The sequence below is a fragment of the Ichthyophthirius multifiliis genome (genome assembly GCF_000220395.1).
Source record: "Ichthyophthirius multifiliis unplaced genomic scaffold scaff_1120509251371, whole genome shotgun sequence".
Classification (NCBI taxonomy): Eukaryota; Ciliophora; class Oligohymenophorea; order Hymenostomatida; genus Ichthyophthirius; species Ichthyophthirius multifiliis.
In genome coordinates, this window is record NW_004085938.1 from 25,337 (window position 1) to 42,813 (window position 17,477).

The following is a 17,477-nucleotide window of genomic DNA, read 5'->3' on the forward strand; positions in this document are numbered from 1 at the left end:
TTACATTTGTAGAAGTTACTCCTTGTATAATTATTCCTTACATTTTCTATTTTTTACCTGTAGAACATTAAAAGAGCAAAAAAAATAGACCTGATATTGTTTCTGATCATTAATAAAAATAGGAAAATGATTTTTAATAAAAAAATCCTGAAGGGTTAAATTAATAAAATTAAAATCATTTAAATTAAGATTTAAATTTTGATAATACTTAAGATGATTTGGAAAATTCTAATAGAAAAAATAGAAAAAGTACTTTTGTAATAAGCTAAAGTAAACTTGATTTTTCTTTTAAAATTAATGATTAGTGATTGGTTATATTTGAATTATAAAACTTATTTAAATATAAATATAAGTATTAAATATGATTGAAAAAAAAATTAACAATATATATAATTCAAATTATATATAATTGTTTTATGAATAAAAGATAAATAATTATTTTTAAATTTAATTATATATAAATAATTATTAATATTTTATTTTTTTAGATAAATATAAATTAATTAATAATATAAATAATCATGGAAAAAAAATTAAATAAACAAATATATAATTAATAATTAAAAAATAATTATAATAAAATAATTAATAAGGATAAAAATATTCTAATAAATAAAGATATAAAAATATTTTCTTAAAATATTCTGTTATATAAATAATAAATAAAGTTTATTTTTTCAAATAAAAAAATGTTTGTATATTTATATGATAGTTTATTTTTATCTTAAAAAGTTATCAATGTATTTTTAAATTATAATTTATAAAAAAAATATACAGAAAATATTATCTTTAAAAATAATTTATCCTCGCATTTTTAATTTATGTTCAACAAAATGCTAATAAACTAATTATTTATTAATTAAAAAAAATACACCCACCAAGGGGCTCGAACCCTTGACCACTAGCTTAAAAGGCTAGCGCTCTACCGACTGAGCTAGACGGGTGTTTATATATATTAAATATATAATCTAGTTAATAAATGATATGTAAAATATTGATTGATTTAAAAATAAAAATAATATTGAATCATCAATTAGGCTTAAATATATTACTATTATTTCGTCTTTGTATTTTTATTTTTTAGAAAACTTAATTATAAAAGTTAATATACTGATTTATATAAATAAATAAGAATTTATCAAAAACTTCTTTGAAAAGAATAAAAATTATAATAATTATAATTTATTTTTTATTTAAAAATAAAAAAAAAAAAATATTATATTTTAATAATTCATTTAAAAATAGAAAAAAATTAATTATAATTTTTCAATTAATATTTCAAAATATTTTGATATATTTTTTATTTTTTTATTTATATTCTTATTAAAAACTAACTTGTCATTTAAAATATTATAAAAAAACAATCATCTATTTATGATTCTTAAAAAATTATATCTTATGCACTAAAATCTAATGTAAAAAACATTATTATAAATTTTTATTCCAATTAATTTGATGGAAATATATCATCACCATAATCTTAGAGTTTTATAAAAAGTAACTGATTATAATATGAATTTTCTATAACTTTTATTATCTTTTTTATTTTTTTAGAAAAAAATAATTAATACTTTTTATACTTTTTATTTGTGTAAAATAAAATAAATAATTAATTGCCTTATAAGATTTTATTTTTTATAGAATCTTTATAAAATATTTAAATTTTATTCGTATATTATATTATTATATTAATTTAAATATAATAATGTAATCTATAAAAAAAAAATTAGTTTTTAATTATGAGTTGCATTATATTAACATTTTTTATTTATTTATTAAATATTTGATGTTTTAATTATATTCTTAAAAAAATAAAATATTAGACTATATAAGATTCACATAAATTTTTATTTTTGAAATATGATTATTCTTTTTATATAAATAAAATAATAATATTTTAAATAAAAAAAAAATATATAATTTACTATTTTCTATCTTTTATTTTTTAAAGTATATTATTTATTGGATTTTATTTTTTAATTTTAATATTTTTTATTTAATTTTTGATATATTAATTAGCTTTTATATTTTAATATTATAAATAATAAATTGTAAAATCTATTAATTACTCCTTAATCTGATATTGCTTTTGTTCAAATTATCTAATTATTTTATTTACTTATATATGAAACTGTTTTATTAAATACCTATGTTATATTTGTTTTAACACAAATTAAAAATAATTATTTTCGGCTTTATTTTTCTATATTTTATAACTTATATAAATTTTAATGTTTTTAATTTTATTTTATTAAATGTATTATTTTGTAATAATATATAAAATATATTAGTATAAAATTTATGATATTAAAACTAATATTTTAATTAGCTAATTTTGCTAATAATATTAATTTTTATTAAATATCCAATTAAAATATTAATAAAACATAATATTATTTACATTTTAATTCTATTCTTTTTTTAAAATAAATATAACAAAAATGAAATCAATAAAAATCATAATTTTTAATTTTTAGTTTATTCTTAATTATCAATAATAGATAAGAAAGCCTAAATTAAAGCTGAAAGTTCTTAAGGTCTAGTTGTTTATAAATTATGAGTAGCATTTTAGAATTAAAATACAAAATTACTCTAAAAGTTGTTCTTATCTAATTCAAGTCCCAAAGTATTTTTATTTTCAAAAGTAACTTATGAAGATTAAATAACTTTCCAAATCTCATCTTCAATTATTTCAGGACTAATAAATAAATCTTTGTCATTATATGCGAAAAATCTCGGAATTTTATTATCAATTTATTTCATTATTTCTATAGCAAAATCTAGACCTTCTAGTTCATATTTAAGAAACACAATAATATCATAAATTGAAAGCATATTAACTAATACAAAAGCCTTTTATTATTCTTTAGGAAGTTATTTTATTTGTTATTAAAACTAAGTAAGTTTCTATTATATTTAGGCCCTAAAATTATCATCATTTAAAGTTTTAATATTTATTTAAGAATATAAATCTGGTAGTAAATGATTTTTTATATAAAAAATAGATTACTAATAAGCGGCCCATCTATAAAAAAAAAGCAAAATAAAAATAATATAAAATTAATAAAAATAAAATTTTAAAAAATATAATAATAAAAACTCATATAAAGGAATTGAAGCTAATTATATTAAAGCTTTAACTTTTTAAGGATATTTATATGAAAAACATTTACCAATAACACCTCCAAAAGAATGTACTATTATAACAACTTTTTCAATTTAAAGTTTTTATAAAAGATCATAAACTAAATTCATTGATTCTTCGAAATTAGAATCAAATTATCCTTTTAAGAAATTGATTAGATTTTTTTATTTTTAAAAATATACCTCTTCTTTCGTCGAATTAATCAAGACCTGGTATACAGAAATTAATCCATCTGCAATAGTTCAAAGGAAAAGAAGATTAAAGTAATTTAAAACTTTAATGTGAATCTGGAATTCCATGAATAGTAAATATTACATTAGAAGTTATAAATGTTTAGTTTTTTTCTTTTAAATTATCAGTTATTAAAACAAATCTATTTCCTGAAAGATATATTTTTTAAGGAATTTAATATTCATTATCTAAATTTAATTATTAAATATTCTTTTGTTATGCTATGAGCTTATTAAATATTTAAAAATTTCTTGCAGAGTAATTTTATATTACTTATTTTTAATGTTATATTTCTTGTTAAGATCTTATATCTTTGCATATTTCCCCCATGTTTTTTTAAAAATAATAGTATAATAATATAATAATATAAAAAAAAATTATATAAAGTGTTTTTTGTTATATTTATAAAATTTAAATGAAAATTTGAATACGTAATAAAATATATCATAATAATAAAATATCATAAATAATATAATAAAATATATATAAATTATAAAAAAATTGATGTTAATTTATATAATAAAATAGAAAACTTAAAAAAAAAAAATAATTAAAAATACTAAATGAAAAATAAATAAATATGAACAAATAATTAATATATATATATATTATAATATATATAAACATTTATATATATATATATATATATATTTATATTTTTATTATATATTTAAAAATATATTTAAATATAAATAATGAATATATTTTATAAAATTTATTTAATAATATTAAATTTATTAAAAATTAATATAATATATTATATAATTATAATATCATAAAATATTAAATAACTATTATACTTATTTGAAAATAAAATATTTGAATTAATTATTATCATATATATTTATAATATATAATTTTTATCATAATAATTTAATAATATTTCATTAAATTAACAAATATGAAATATTTGATTCTTTCTTCGAATGAAATTTATTTTGAGTTAAAAGAAAATTAAGTTCCTTTGAAAACATAAATGACATTAACAAATTCTTCTTATATTCCAATTTTATTTAAGGTTTTTTTAATATTTATATATTGTATAAAAATGACAATAAATTATTTTATACGATATAAATAACTTAAAAAATAAAATTTATAAAATATAGATAAAAACAACTGATGTAATATATTTTTCAGTTAAACCTCATAAAGGAATAATAAATCCAAGTTAATAAATAGATATTGTATTTGAAATAATAAAGCCAATAGTATAAAAAAAAATATTTATAACTTAAAAAATAAAATATATTAGACTAAATAAGATGCAGAAAATTTAGTAGAAAACAAATTTTAAGTTTAGACTATATAATGTATGACTATAAAAAATGCTAATGAATTTGAAAATATATGGAAATAAATAGATTAAAATAAAATTGATTAATTTAAATTGAAAGTTAATATATATAAAACTGTTAATAATGTAAAAGAATTCATTGTAAATTAAAAATCAGAATATTAGTCTGTATATTAATAAGTCAGGCAATGGTATTAATACATAAATATATATATATAATAAAATAAAAATTAACTTATTTATTTATATATATATAAATATTACTTTTAATAATTAACATTTATTTAGTTTCAAAATAATTATAAAAATAAAATAATCTTATTATATTTAATTACTATATGTAATGTAAATCATATAAATAAAAAAGAAATATAAAAAATTTGAAATTATATTTATAATGAAAAAAAAAAATTATATATATATAATTAAAATTTTTTTATATATTAAAATTTTTATATATATATATATATATATATATATTTATATTTTCATATATATATTTATATATATTTTTTTTTTTATAATTTATTATTTATTAATATTTTATTTTATTATTTTTTTATTTTTTAATTTTTTATTTTATTTGATATTTTTTTATTTTACTTAATTCTAGTAATGTTCTTTCAAATAATATAAGTTCAAAAGATTAAGAAGATTAACTGAGAAAAAAATTTACTTTGTTATCTTAAAATTATGATGAGTTAGAAAAAACCATTAAAGTTGCAAAAGCTTAAAGATAATAAGCATATAATTAATTACTTTAAAGTTAATTTCAAAACTAAGTAAATGGATAACATGATAAAGATTAAAGTTCTTATAAATTTTTTTTTATTTTAATAGGAATAATTTTAGCATTTGTATTTTTTAAATGAAAAATTATTTAAATTTATATTTTTTTAAGAACAAATTATTAGAAATTTTTAAAAAGTACATATAAATATTTTCATAAAAGCAATATAAAATAAATGTATAAATAATTATAAATTTAAAAAATGTATATAAAATTTATAAAAATAATATGATTTTATATCATAAATTTTATTATTAATTAAAAATAAATATTTTATAATATTTATAATTTTTATTTTAAGCCAACTAATATAAATAAAATTATAAATTAAAAATAAAATTTAATAAATTTATATATAAAAAAAATAATAATATGTCCAAATCTATAAAATCTGATATATCTAAAGCTAGTCAATAAACATAAATTTTACTTAGTGAAATATGTTCATTAAACAATAACAAGTAAAAAAAAAAAATTAAAAATTTAATAATACTTCATTTAATTTAGGTTATTTTAAATCTAAGGATTAATAAATTAAGAACTTTTAAGCACCATATGGAATTCATTGGGTTTTTATATACATAAATAATTAAAATTAGGAAGATCTGTCCATATCCCGAAATTCGGTTTATTTACATTTTCCTCTCCTGAAGTCAATTTAAAATACACAACAAACGATTACAAAAGAAACTTATAATAAAGGTAACCTGTATTTATAATATCGAAAGAATTTGGCTAAGGAATATAATTAAAAAGCGGAATTTATAGAGAAAAAGGTTTAACTCCATTAGTTTTATCAAGCACTGCTGGTCAAATATAAAATACAATATGTTGTTTTAATGAAATCGGAAAAATGGCAAACACAACAAAAGATTAAGCATAATTAGGAATAACAAGGATAAGACAAAAACTTGAAAATATGGTAAAAAATACATAGTAAAATGAAAGTTTAGTAATCGAATTACCCTGTATTGGTACTTTTATTTTTCGAAATGGGCTTTGTGGAGTATATTTTAATGAATATCTATCGTAATATGTATAAGGAATTTTTTCTTAAACTATGTAACAAAGAAAACATAGGGCAACTAATTTAACTAGAGAAAAAATGGACTCATTTTCTTAATAATAAAAACTTAATTCTATAACGAAAATTAGCGACAACGCGAAAGAATGGCTAAATTAAAATTTAAATATTGATTTTGATAAAGACTGGAAGCATAAAAAATTATACGCAAAGACACCTGATGTAATGTCCATAAAGACTACAGATTTTCAAAAAAATAATAATCTTTTATGTGATTCGGTAGTTTCTAAAGCTTATATATCGAAAAAAACTTAAGATAATAACTTAAAAATATTTGATAATTTTAAAAATTTTATTTAATCCTTTTAAATGAAGTCAGAAGATTCTTATTTAAAATTTATTTCCTAAATCTTTGGGAAAGAAGGAAATAGGAAATGTAGAATTAATGAGTAAAATTTTAAAAAGGCTTTATAATAGTTTAATTATGATCTATAAGGAAAAAATGATTTATAGATACTTTTTAATATTATTGATGTAGGAAAAGATGGTTTTATAGATTTTTATGATTGGAAAACTCATTTTTCTTTTAAAAGTAAAATAATATTTTTTAAATCAATATAAAAATAAAATAAGATTCTTAAATATATGATATTCAATAAGCTATTAAAAGTCATAAATATTCTTTAGATGAGGTTTTCATAAGAATGAATATAGATAGAGGATAAGATATTATATTAGAATCTTAAATAATTGAAGGACTTAAAAATTTACTGTGTTGTAGTAAACTAGAGGCTTAGAGAATTTGCAGATAGTTTATTTTGACAGAAGGAGAAAAGGAATTACAAATAAAAGAATTTGAAAAATACTTTAAAATCCCACAAAATAATGAAGAAGATGAAGAAAAAAGGTAACTTTTACTACAAGATTAGATTTAATAAATATACAAGAAAATATATAATGAATAAAAAGAAGAAAATACATAATAAAATAATAATAATATAAACAAATTATTGTAAAAATTTGAAAATGTGGATGTAAATCTTAAAGGAATGTTAGATATAGCAAATTTTAAAACTTGTCTTTTATAAAGTGGTTTGAATATAAATTTATAAGATATAGAAAAAATAACAAATTCTTTATAATAAAAAAATCATGAAATTGACTATTAAGATTTTATTAAAAAAATTAAATATTCGCATAAATCAAATACATAAAATGAAACTTTGGAATATATATAGAAAAAAATATGTACTCATATAAAAAAGGAATATAAAAACGATATTTAAAATTTCTTAAATAATATCAAAAATTCTAAAAAAGGGGCTATTTCAACATAGAATTTTGCTAAATATTGCGAATAGTATATTTTTCCATTTAATGATAATTAGATTTTTCATAATGTAGATCTTATAGATATTGATAAAGATGGTTATATTGATAAATATGATCTTGAAACTTTTATTAAAAGATATCAATATATAAATGAGAATAAAGATTTGGCCACTTTTCCAAAAAAAAAAACTGATATTAAATAACTTTAAAATATGATAAAGTAAATAAAGTAATAGATTATTATAAAAAAATTAAATCTTTTTAATGCTTTTAAGCTTTTGGATAGCAATAATGATGGTTTTGTTACTATAAGCGAGTTTTTGGAAAATTTAGAAACTAAATTAAATATTTAATTATGCACAATTGCCAAAAATGGCCTGTTTTCATATATGGATAATTTATAAATTGGAATGTTTGATTATTAGAGGTGGCATTAAGTTTTTGCTAGAAAAGAAATGGAAACAAAAGAGGATACTTAAGATAGTTTTAGTGAATAAGAATAGGCTATTTATAAAATTATTTAATGGATAAAAAAAGAAAAACTGAGTATAGTGGAAGCTTTTAGAATTATCGATAAGGATTTCGACGGGATTATCTCTAAGGAAGATTTGAGTTTTTTTATTAAGGAAAAATTATAAATAAATAATATGGAAAGTTCTGGGATTGATAGATTATATAAATTAATTGATAAATATAAAAAAAAATCAGTCAATATTTAAGATTTTGGTGATTTTATAGATGATAATTTTTCCGAATAATAATAAAATGGTTGGCTAAAAGATTGCGTGTAAGAAATCGTAATCTTTTTTTCGAAATAAAAAGAACCAGAAGATTAATTTAATATAGTTTCCAATTTTCAAAATACAGTAAATTTTACACAATTTAAATAATGGGTTGATAGTTGTAATGTTTTAAGTGGATTTAATTTAACTTAAGAACTATTATAAAGACTTTTTGCACATTTTGATGTACATAAAAAAGGTTATATAACTTCAAATGATTGGAAAAATGCAATTAAGGGATTTTCTAATGAATACGAGATATATGTTAAATAAATTAAAGAATGTTATAATTAAAGTAAAATAAAAAAAGATGTATTAGAAAATTCTAATTAATATAATTTTATTATTAATTCATAAGAATTTTTCAAAGAATTCTCATTTGGAAATAATTATATTTCTTTTGAGTTTTTTGAAAAAAAAATGTAATAGTTGTTCCCGATAAATATGTCGAATAATAAAAAATGCTAAAATATTTGGAAATAGTTACTTTAAAAAATAAATATAAAAGAGAATTATAATAATAAATAAATAAATTTTGAATAGTTTTGTAAAATATTTAATTTAAAAGATAAGTAATAATAATTGTAATAATAATAATAATAATAATAATAATAATAATAATAATAATAACAATAATAATCATTTTATTAATACTTTTAAATATAAAAAATTAATAATATTCCATATAGAAGTAATTCCTTAAGAACTCATATCAATACAAATAATTAGTTAAAAAAAAGTACTAAATTTTTCTCTATTTTAGGTTCAGAAACACTTGAAATGTTATGTTAATATTTAATTACAAACAAAAAAAATATTCTTAAAATGTGTTAACTTGCTGATCCTTAAGATACAGGAATAATAAGTAATATTCAACTAAAAAATATTCTTTTAAAACTTAATTTGGGGATCACTACATAGGACATTTATTAAATAATTAAATACGCTGATCCTGAAAATTAATTAAATTGTAATTATAAGCAATTAATAGAAAGACTTAAAATATCTCCCATATAGTAAACTATATAATAAAGATGTTCTTAAAGGATAAATATTTTAAAAAAAGCTTTGTATACATACATGGCTTCTCCGAAAGATGCATTTTTGTAATTTGATAAGGAGAAAAAAGGATATATGGATAAAAATGACTTTTTAAATTTTATGAATTAAATTAATAAATTGGAAGGTAATTTAGAAGCAGAGTCTCTTTTAGAAGATCTTTTTGAATTTTTTGATTCTAAATAAGACGGAGTTATTGATTTAGATGAATGGATGTGTTGTTTTATGAAATATTCAAGTGGATAAGAGAATATTGTTTTAAAAAAATAAAAAAATAATAAGGTGTTTGTGTATAAAATTTAAATGATTATTACTGTAGAAATAATTTCGATTCCCATAAATGGGAAAACACAAATGCATATAATAATGTGTGTTTTTGTATAGGAAAAAATAGAAAAACTTTATTTTAAAAATTTTTTGAAGAAGACAAAGATGGAAAATAAGAATTACCATTAGAAAAAATAAAAAATATTATGATAGAATTCTTGAATTAAAAATAGGGATTTTCTATTTAGGAAGATTAATGGGAAGTTTTAGTCAATTTTGCAGTTAATAGTTAAAAAATGGTGAATTATAAGTTTTTATTGGATGTTTATAAACATAAATTATAATATTTTTAGAAAAGTTGAATTTTTTTTTTTATGTATTTTTTAGTATTACCTAGTTTTTAATATAAAGTTGGTGGATTAATTTATTTTATATATATTAATCTATAAAATTTAAATATATTTATATATTTTTCTTTTTTTGAAAAAATAATTTAAATAAACTTAAACATTTTTAGAAGAAAAAAAAAAAACATTTATTATGAAAATATTTTAAAGAAAAACAAATAATTTAAATATTATTATTATTTATATATAAAAAAATTAATATATATATATATCTATGTATTTTATCATTTTTTTTTTTTTTATCATAATTTTTGATAATATCTAAATAAATATTAAATTTTTTAAAATTACAAATATTTAAAAAGAACAATTAAAAAATATATATAATTTATAATCTATAAATATATTATAAAAAAATCTTTTTTCTATTAGAAAATTAATTAATATTTTTATGGTAAAAAATATTAAATAACATTGATTTAAACTAGTTTGAAATAACAAATGTTAAATAAAAAAAAAGTATTAAAAATAATAAGAGCTAAAAAAAAGTAAATAAAATAAAATAAATATAAAATATATTTATATATATATATATATTAATAAAATAATAAAAATTAAAAAAAAACCTTAAATTAAATAATAATTATTTAAAAAAAAATATATATTTACAATAAAAATACAGATATAATATATATAAAAAAAGATGTCTAGTTTATTATACAATTCATATATTCCAAATAGTTCTATAGCTTATTCTTAATATTTAAAAGATTAAAATTACCGAAATGCCCTTCTTTAATCTGAAGCTGCTAGATTATAAAATGATTTAGATTACCAAAGATTGAAATAATTAAATTATTCTTAAAGATTTCCTTACGTTTATAATTCTCCTTATGCTCGTGAACTTCTCATTTAAAATGAAATCTAAGCATTAAAAAATTCTGAATTAATCAGATCTTAACTAACATTATCTGAATAATAAAGAAAAGATCAATTAATTGCCGAAGAAATCCGTTTAAGAGACGAACTTATTGCAATTTAAGAGGCCGATTATGCCAGAAAGGCAGAATTAGAAGCTTAATTGTAAAAATAATAAGAAATAAATGCTAAATTAGAAGAAGAACTTAGACAAAAATACGAAGCTGAATTAAAAGAAGAATAAGATAGATTTGAAGCTAAATTAAAGTTATAAGAAGAATTAAGATAGCAATATGAAAATGATAGAAAATTGGAAGAAGAGAAACTTTAAGCTGAACTTAATTTAATAAAAGCTTAAAATGAATTTAATTAGTAAAAAAGAGAATAATTATAAAAAGAATTGGAAACATTTAGAAAATAAGAAATTTTAAAATAAGAAATTTAAAATTTAAATGAATTAGACAATATAAGAAGATCTCAAAAAATAGCTAATGATTTATTATTATAGTCAGAACTTAGAAGATCGTAAAAAATCACAGATGAAATTAGATTGTAAGCTGAAATTAATGCTTTAATAAATAGTCGTTTATAGAGTAAATAAAATTGAAATTTATATGTATTAAATATATGTATACAAATATAATATATTTATATAAATATATATATATATATATTATTATAATATATATATATATATATATATATATATAAATTATTATTTATTTATAAATAAAATTAGTAATTATATTTAATTCTCTATTTTTATTATTGCATTATATTTTTTTATTTTGAATACTTTTTATTAATTTATTTTTTTAATTATGTTTATATAATAATAATTGATTAATTATAAAATAAATAAAAATAAAACATATTAATAAATTTGAATAAAAAATAATTTAATCTTTGAAATAATATATTATCATTATAAAATAAAAGTTTATTTAATATATATTTATTATATATATTAAGTTTTTTTTTTTTTTTTTTTCTTAATAGTTAAATTATTTAGATAAATATATTTCATTTCAATATTCATTTTTTATTATTTTTATTAATTAATTTTTTTTTTTATAATAATATATATTTATTTAAATTATCAAAATCTTAATGAGTTATTTTGAAAAGCAAAAATCATTACATTATTCTAATTTTTAAAATTAGCTATAAATAAATGAATTAAATGATTCCGAATAATTCGCTTTTTAATGGAAATTTAATTTAATTTATAAATAGTAATTAGAATAAATTATTTAACTTAAAAAAGAATAAGGGAAAATTCCTTAAAATAAAAAAATTAGTGATAAATTATTATTAGACGAATATTGGAAATATTGGTTAGATATTGATGAAAAAGATAAATTAAAATAATTATTAAATCATCCTGGATTATTGATGAGAGATAATGAAGATATTTAATACATTATTATGAATGAAAAAGCTAAATAGTTTTATTGGGCATGTGGAATGAGTGCGTTTTCTTTAGGGATTTATAGTCTTTTTTTTAGAAAAAGTGCATTTTTTTACAATTTTTATAATAAGAAACATAAATATAGAATTATAAATTTTTCGAAAAAAGCTGTTTCGTGCTTATTTTTAGTTACAGGTTGGATTATTGGTTTAAATTATTTTTTTGAATAAAAGATTCCAACTGAATTAGCTAAAAAACAATATTTTAAAAAATACAAAATATTTTTCGAAGAAGTTTATATCTGAAATAATTATTATAAATAAAATATAATATTTTTAGTTTTTTTTTTTAGTTTTTTCTTAAATAAAAAATTAAATAATTTCACTATTTTTTTTTATATATATATATTTACTATTTATTATTTATTATATATATATTTTACATTTATATATTTAAATTTTTTTAAAAAATAAATAAATAAATAAATTTACTTTATAAAATAAAAAAATCTACAAAACAAAAATGAACTATGGTTCTCCTTAATCTGATTCAAAAGCTAATAGACCGTTTATTATAAGAGGAAAAAGGGAAGATACATTAATTCCATAAGATGACCCTTCTTTTGATTAAATTGTAGAAACAAAAGTTAGTTTTACATAAGCTGCAAATGCATTTATAACAGTAAAAAAAAAAAAAAATTAATGTAAAATTATTTAGTTTATGCTTACATATGAAAGTTTAAAAAATTTTTATTATGTATTTTATTATGAAAATATTTGTTCTGATTATTCTATGGTAATGATTTATTATATGTTAGCTAATGCTTTTTGGGTTTTAATCAGTATTATTGGCTTTTTTTTTATTAGATCTAGGTCTGCTAGAAAAATAAATATATTTTTTATATTATTAATCATTGCCTTTTTATCAAGAATTGTTATCTATGTAGTCATGTATGATACTATGAACCATTATATAACTTAAGATTCTGATAATTGCTATTGTAAAACTATTTATGTTTAAGATTTGTATATGTTTTAAGCAATTGTAGAAGCTGTACTTTTGCTTATTTTACTATGGTTTGTTAAAATTATTTAAGTATATATCTTTAGTAATTAATATATTTATATATATATTTATCATTTAAAATCAATATCTTTTACTTTAAGGATGGGAGTAATAATAAGCAGAAGCTCTTTTTGGAAAAAATAATTATTATTGATTTTTCTGTTTTTTTTATTATTTTAAGTTATTTATTTAATTTACAATAATAAATAAGGTAATTATTAAATATTAATTTGTAAAAAAATACTAATTTTTGCTTTAAATTTAGTTTACGAATTTTAAAATAAATATTTAAATTTATTTTAAAAAATTTATTTATTTTAATTTTTATATTCAAAATAATTAAATAAAATATACTAATTAATTCATTAAACTAAACAAAAATAAAATAGAATTTCTAATATTATATAAAAAAGACAAAAAAAAAGAAAATATATTAGTTCAATTAAAAAAAATAAATATGCAATTATATAGATAATATATTAAATTTAAATTTATTAATTATGACAAATTTAATTTATCTTAATATTTACATTTTATACTATCTTTTAAATATAACCGAAAATACTCTTTCCACACTGAAATACCAAAAAGAATTTTAAAACTTTAAAATATTAAACTTTTTATCAAAGTAAAAAATAATAATAAAAAAAGCCTATCAAAATTTTAAATTTGCCTTCTATATTCTTTATATAGCGGATAAAATATTAGAAATATAAATAGGTTTAGAAACATATTCTTAAGCTCCCATTTTGAAGCTTTTTTCGATATCATATTAATCATTAAATGCTGAAACCATAATAATATTAGTAGGCTAAATAATTTTTTAATCAACCAATTCTTTAATTCTTTAAGTAGCTTAAAATCCATCAACTACAGGCATATTAATATCCATAAAAATATAATCATAATTTTTGTTTTATAAAACTTTTTCAATGGCCTATTATCCATTATAAGCTTCATCAATGATTAAATTAATAAAAGGTTTAAGTAAAAACTTAAAAGAAATAATATTAAAACTAACATCATCAACAATAAGAATTTTAGTTTTTTTAAAAAATATACGTTTTAATTCCAAAATAGGATCTTAAATATGTTAAAAAGTAGCACTAGAGCTACCAGTGGAAAGTATACAATTTTTTTTTTCTGTAAAAATATCTTCAGGCGAAAGCCCTTAATTTGTTGTTTTAATACTAACAATTTAATTATTGCAATCTTAGTTGCTATATAAATCACAACAATGGTGAATTTCATATGATTTAGGCAAGTTTATTTATTTCTTATGTTCTGATATTGTAGATGAGGAAGAATTAAATAAGTATTTATTTAATGAATTATCATATTTATTAATTAGGTTTGATTAAAGACTGTAATTTACATAAGTTTTTCTTTTTTCTTATGTATTTTCAATATCATAAAGGGATGCCCGTGTAAATATATTCATCATATATTTCTTGTCTTTTGGATGTTTTCTATATATACTAAATGTAAACTTAGAACCTTATTTTTTATAGCTTTCTAATGCTATAGAGTTTTTTTCTCCTAATTAATTTATTAGTTTTTTACATACAGCTAAACCTAAGCCTACACCTATTTTTATTTTATTATTATTAAAAAATAAATAAATAATTTAGAATTTAATTGCCATGTTTTTAAGTTTTTTAACTAAATAGAGCATTTCCATATATTTTAAATAAATTTTATTTTCTACTATCAGATATTCCTATTCCACTATCTTCAATAGTAATGAAAACTTAATTAGGTTTTTAAGGTATTTAGAAAACTTTAACTTTAATAAATCCTTAAAGTGTAAATTTAATAGAATTTTAAATAAAATTTAAGAGTATTTATTCTAATCTCAGTCTATCATTTACAATAACTTTTTATTATTCAGAAAGCTATACATCAATTTAAAAAGAAAGTCTTTTTTAATCAATTTAGATTTATAATAAATTCTATACTTCGCTCAAAACATCATTAATATTAAATTTAGAAAAACTTAAATCAAAAGATTTATATCTTTACATTCTTGAATAGTCTAATAAATCATTTATCATAAAAAGTAATAATTTACTGTTTTTAAGGCCTAAGGTTAATTATTCTTAAATCGATTTTGATTTATTGCTAGCTAAAGCAGATTATAACATGACCATAATTCCATTTAGAGGAGTTTTTAAATTATGAGTTATTGAAGAAAGCATTTAATTTTTATATTCTTATATTTAATTAATTCTTTCAATATAGACTTTTTAACTAATATCACTTATCAAAACCATTACTGCTTCTTCATTTTCCCATTTACATTTTACTATTTTAATATCGAATCTGGTATTTTTTAAGTATTTTAATTGTTTTTTAAAAAGAGTTGAATTAATAGCAGCAGAAAAATTTAGGGATTCGTGAACTGACTTAAATATATTTTTTTTATAAATACAGTTTAAATGAACTTCTTCGTCAATTTTTATGTTATCAATTGAGCCAGCTTTTATGTTATCAATAGAACCAATTTTTATTTCCTAAAATGTTTTTTTTAGTTTAAAATTTTCATTATATTCATATACAAATTCTAAAATTGATCTATATTTATAATTATGAGATCTATTACTCTCTTTATAGTAAAGGCTTGTAGTTTAATTTTCACTGATTTAAAAAAAATATAATATATATAAATTAAAAAAATATAAAATTAAAAATTAAAAAAAATATATGTGATATAATAATTAAATAAAATGAATAAATAAAAAAATAATATATTAAAAATTAATAATATATTGTATATATATATATATATAAATATATAAAAATTAAATTATTTATATTAAATATATATATATATATATATATTATTTTTATATTTATATTTATATATTTATTTTATACAAATTATCTATCTATTTTATTGATCCATAAGAAAATATATTATTCATGCATAGTTTTAATTATTGATTATTTTAAATTTTAAATTTATTTTTAGAATGATCATTAGCAAATAAAATATCAATACTATTTAAAATACTATATTCTTAATCTATATTTTTAGATTTTTTTATATTTTTATTTTACAGTGATTTAAGTATTATCATAGACTAAGGAATATTTTTTTCTAAGAGTTTTTTAAAGAATTTATTTTGTTTAACTTTCTTGTAAAGGTTATAATAGCTAAGCTTTTCATATCTCTCTTAATAATAATATTTTATTAATAATATGATAGTAGAAATATAATAAATGGGACAATTTTATAAAATATCTTTATATCCGTTTGTTCTAATTATAGAGTATGTCATTCCAAAATATAAAATTATATATCTCTAATACCAATTATTAAAAATTTAAGAAAATATACAAAAAGTTGACATTAATAATATACCTGTAAGAAAAAAGTACTCTTTTTCATCTTATATACAGTATTAAATATTTTTTTACATAACTATCATTATTTCTACTATAACTACTTCATAAATTAATATTATTATAAAAATAATTTTTATAACTAAATTATAATTTTTAGGAAGTAATAATAGTAAAAAAGTTAATATTATACTAAATGTAAGCAAGAATAAAAAAGCATTAATATTATTAAATTTTACATAGAAAAACAAACCAACTGTAAATGAATGAATTATAATTGTAAATATGTAAAATTATATAAATGTTTAAAATTAATTAATATAATTTTCAATATATGCTGTTTAGATCTTATTTTTGTTAAATTATAAAGTTATATTATTAAAAGGAACTTTTTCCATTTTATACTTTTAAATATTGAATTAAATCAATTATTTTTAGATATTTTTTTTTGTTATTATTTTTTT

General features: G+C 16.2%; 5 protein-coding genes and 1 non-coding gene across 6 annotated transcripts, besides 41 other annotated features; 3 read left to right on the forward strand and 3 right to left on the reverse strand. All coding sequences in view use genetic code 6, as the record gives it.

The window, feature by feature from the left end:
- The first annotated feature begins 549 nt into the window (after positions 1 to 549).
- Positions 550 to 613: a microsatellite.
- Positions 614 to 871: 258 nt separating this feature from the next.
- Positions 872 to 944, reverse strand: IMG5_191040. Its single transcript has one exon. It is a non-coding gene; the product is annotated as a tRNA-Lys (tRNA).
- A 927-nt stretch (positions 945 to 1,871) lies between these two features.
- Positions 1,872 to 1,924: a microsatellite.
- Positions 1,879 to 1,916: a microsatellite.
- Positions 1,925 to 2,469: 545 nt separating the features above from the next.
- IMG5_191050 (hypothetical protein) lies at positions 2,470 to 3,592 on the reverse strand. Its single transcript, XM_004025089.1, has 2 exons — positions 3,101 to 3,592; positions 2,470 to 3,025 (listed from the first exon to the last, which is right to left on the reverse strand). The coding sequence occupies exons 1-2, from the start codon at positions 3,240 to 3,242 to the stop codon at positions 2,760 to 2,762; spliced, it is 408 nt and encodes a 135-aa protein (XP_004025138.1). The 5' UTR covers positions 3,243 to 3,592; the 3' UTR covers positions 2,470 to 2,759.
- A 216-nt stretch (positions 3,593 to 3,808) lies between these two features.
- Positions 3,809 to 3,878: a microsatellite.
- Positions 3,879 to 3,971: 93 nt separating this feature from the next.
- Positions 3,972 to 4,046: a microsatellite.
- Positions 3,973 to 4,175: a microsatellite.
- Positions 4,082 to 4,136: a microsatellite.
- Positions 4,176 to 4,201: 26 nt separating the features above from the next.
- Positions 4,202 to 4,251: a microsatellite.
- Positions 4,202 to 4,259: a microsatellite.
- Positions 4,260 to 4,309: 50 nt separating this feature from the next.
- IMG5_191060 (hypothetical protein) lies at positions 4,310 to 5,565 on the forward strand. The gene is made up of 3 exons (XM_004025090.1): positions 4,310 to 4,394; positions 4,486 to 4,864; positions 5,287 to 5,565. The coding sequence occupies exons 2-3, from the start codon at positions 4,692 to 4,694 to the stop codon at positions 5,543 to 5,545; spliced, it is 432 nt and encodes a 143-aa protein (XP_004025139.1). The 5' UTR covers positions 4,310 to 4,394; positions 4,486 to 4,691; the 3' UTR covers positions 5,546 to 5,565.
- Positions 5,090 to 5,171: a microsatellite.
- Positions 5,122 to 5,185: a microsatellite.
- Positions 5,127 to 5,183: a microsatellite.
- Positions 5,137 to 5,275: a microsatellite.
- Positions 5,147 to 5,274: a microsatellite.
- Positions 5,171 to 5,257: a microsatellite.
- Positions 5,171 to 5,271: a microsatellite.
- Positions 5,181 to 5,254: a microsatellite.
- Positions 5,182 to 5,254: a microsatellite.
- Positions 5,198 to 5,253: a microsatellite.
- Positions 5,215 to 5,274: a microsatellite.
- Positions 5,231 to 5,275: a microsatellite.
- Positions 5,527 to 5,585: a microsatellite.
- Positions 5,527 to 5,593: a microsatellite.
- Positions 5,594 to 5,644: 51 nt separating this feature from the next.
- Positions 5,645 to 5,693: a microsatellite.
- Positions 5,694 to 5,800: 107 nt separating this feature from the next.
- IMG5_191070 (hypothetical protein) lies at positions 5,801 to 10,181 on the forward strand (the record flags this gene model as incomplete). Its single annotated transcript, XM_004025091.1, has 3 exons — positions 5,801 to 5,924; positions 5,971 to 7,079; positions 7,121 to 10,181. Coding segments are annotated over 3 exons (4,248 nt in total), but the record flags the coding sequence as incomplete, so codon positions are not given.
- Positions 9,170 to 9,241: a microsatellite.
- Positions 10,182 to 10,913: 732 nt separating the features above from the next.
- Positions 10,914 to 10,979: a microsatellite.
- IMG5_191080 (hypothetical protein) lies at positions 10,978 to 11,799 on the forward strand (the record flags this gene model as incomplete). Its single annotated transcript, XM_004025092.1, has 1 exon — positions 10,978 to 11,799. The coding sequence occupies one exon, from the start codon at positions 10,978 to 10,980 to the stop codon at positions 11,797 to 11,799; it is 822 nt and encodes a 273-aa protein (XP_004025141.1).
- Positions 11,607 to 11,640: a microsatellite.
- A 16-nt stretch (positions 11,800 to 11,815) lies between the features above and the next one.
- Positions 11,816 to 11,902: a microsatellite.
- Positions 11,831 to 11,911: a microsatellite.
- A 1,024-nt stretch (positions 11,912 to 12,935) lies between these two features.
- Positions 12,936 to 12,961: a microsatellite.
- Positions 12,962 to 12,981: 20 nt separating this feature from the next.
- Positions 12,982 to 13,042: a microsatellite.
- Positions 12,998 to 13,058: a microsatellite.
- Positions 13,024 to 13,064: a microsatellite.
- Positions 13,065 to 14,323: 1,259 nt separating this feature from the next.
- On the reverse strand, positions 14,324 to 16,181 carry IMG5_191090 (response regulator receiver domain protein; the record flags this gene model as incomplete). The annotated part of the gene is made up of 3 exons (XM_004025093.1): positions 14,324 to 14,662; positions 15,236 to 15,255; positions 15,740 to 16,181. Coding segments are annotated over 3 exons (801 nt in total), but the record flags the coding sequence as incomplete, so codon positions are not given.
- Positions 16,121 to 16,178: a microsatellite.
- Positions 16,182 to 16,310: 129 nt separating the features above from the next.
- Positions 16,311 to 16,372: a microsatellite.
- Positions 16,327 to 16,358: a microsatellite.
- Positions 16,373 to 16,378: 6 nt separating the features above from the next.
- Positions 16,379 to 16,432: a microsatellite.
- Positions 16,413 to 16,511: a microsatellite.
- Positions 16,440 to 16,534: a microsatellite.
- Positions 16,476 to 16,544: a microsatellite.
- Positions 16,489 to 16,541: a microsatellite.
- Positions 16,545 to 17,477: the final 933 nt, after the last annotated feature.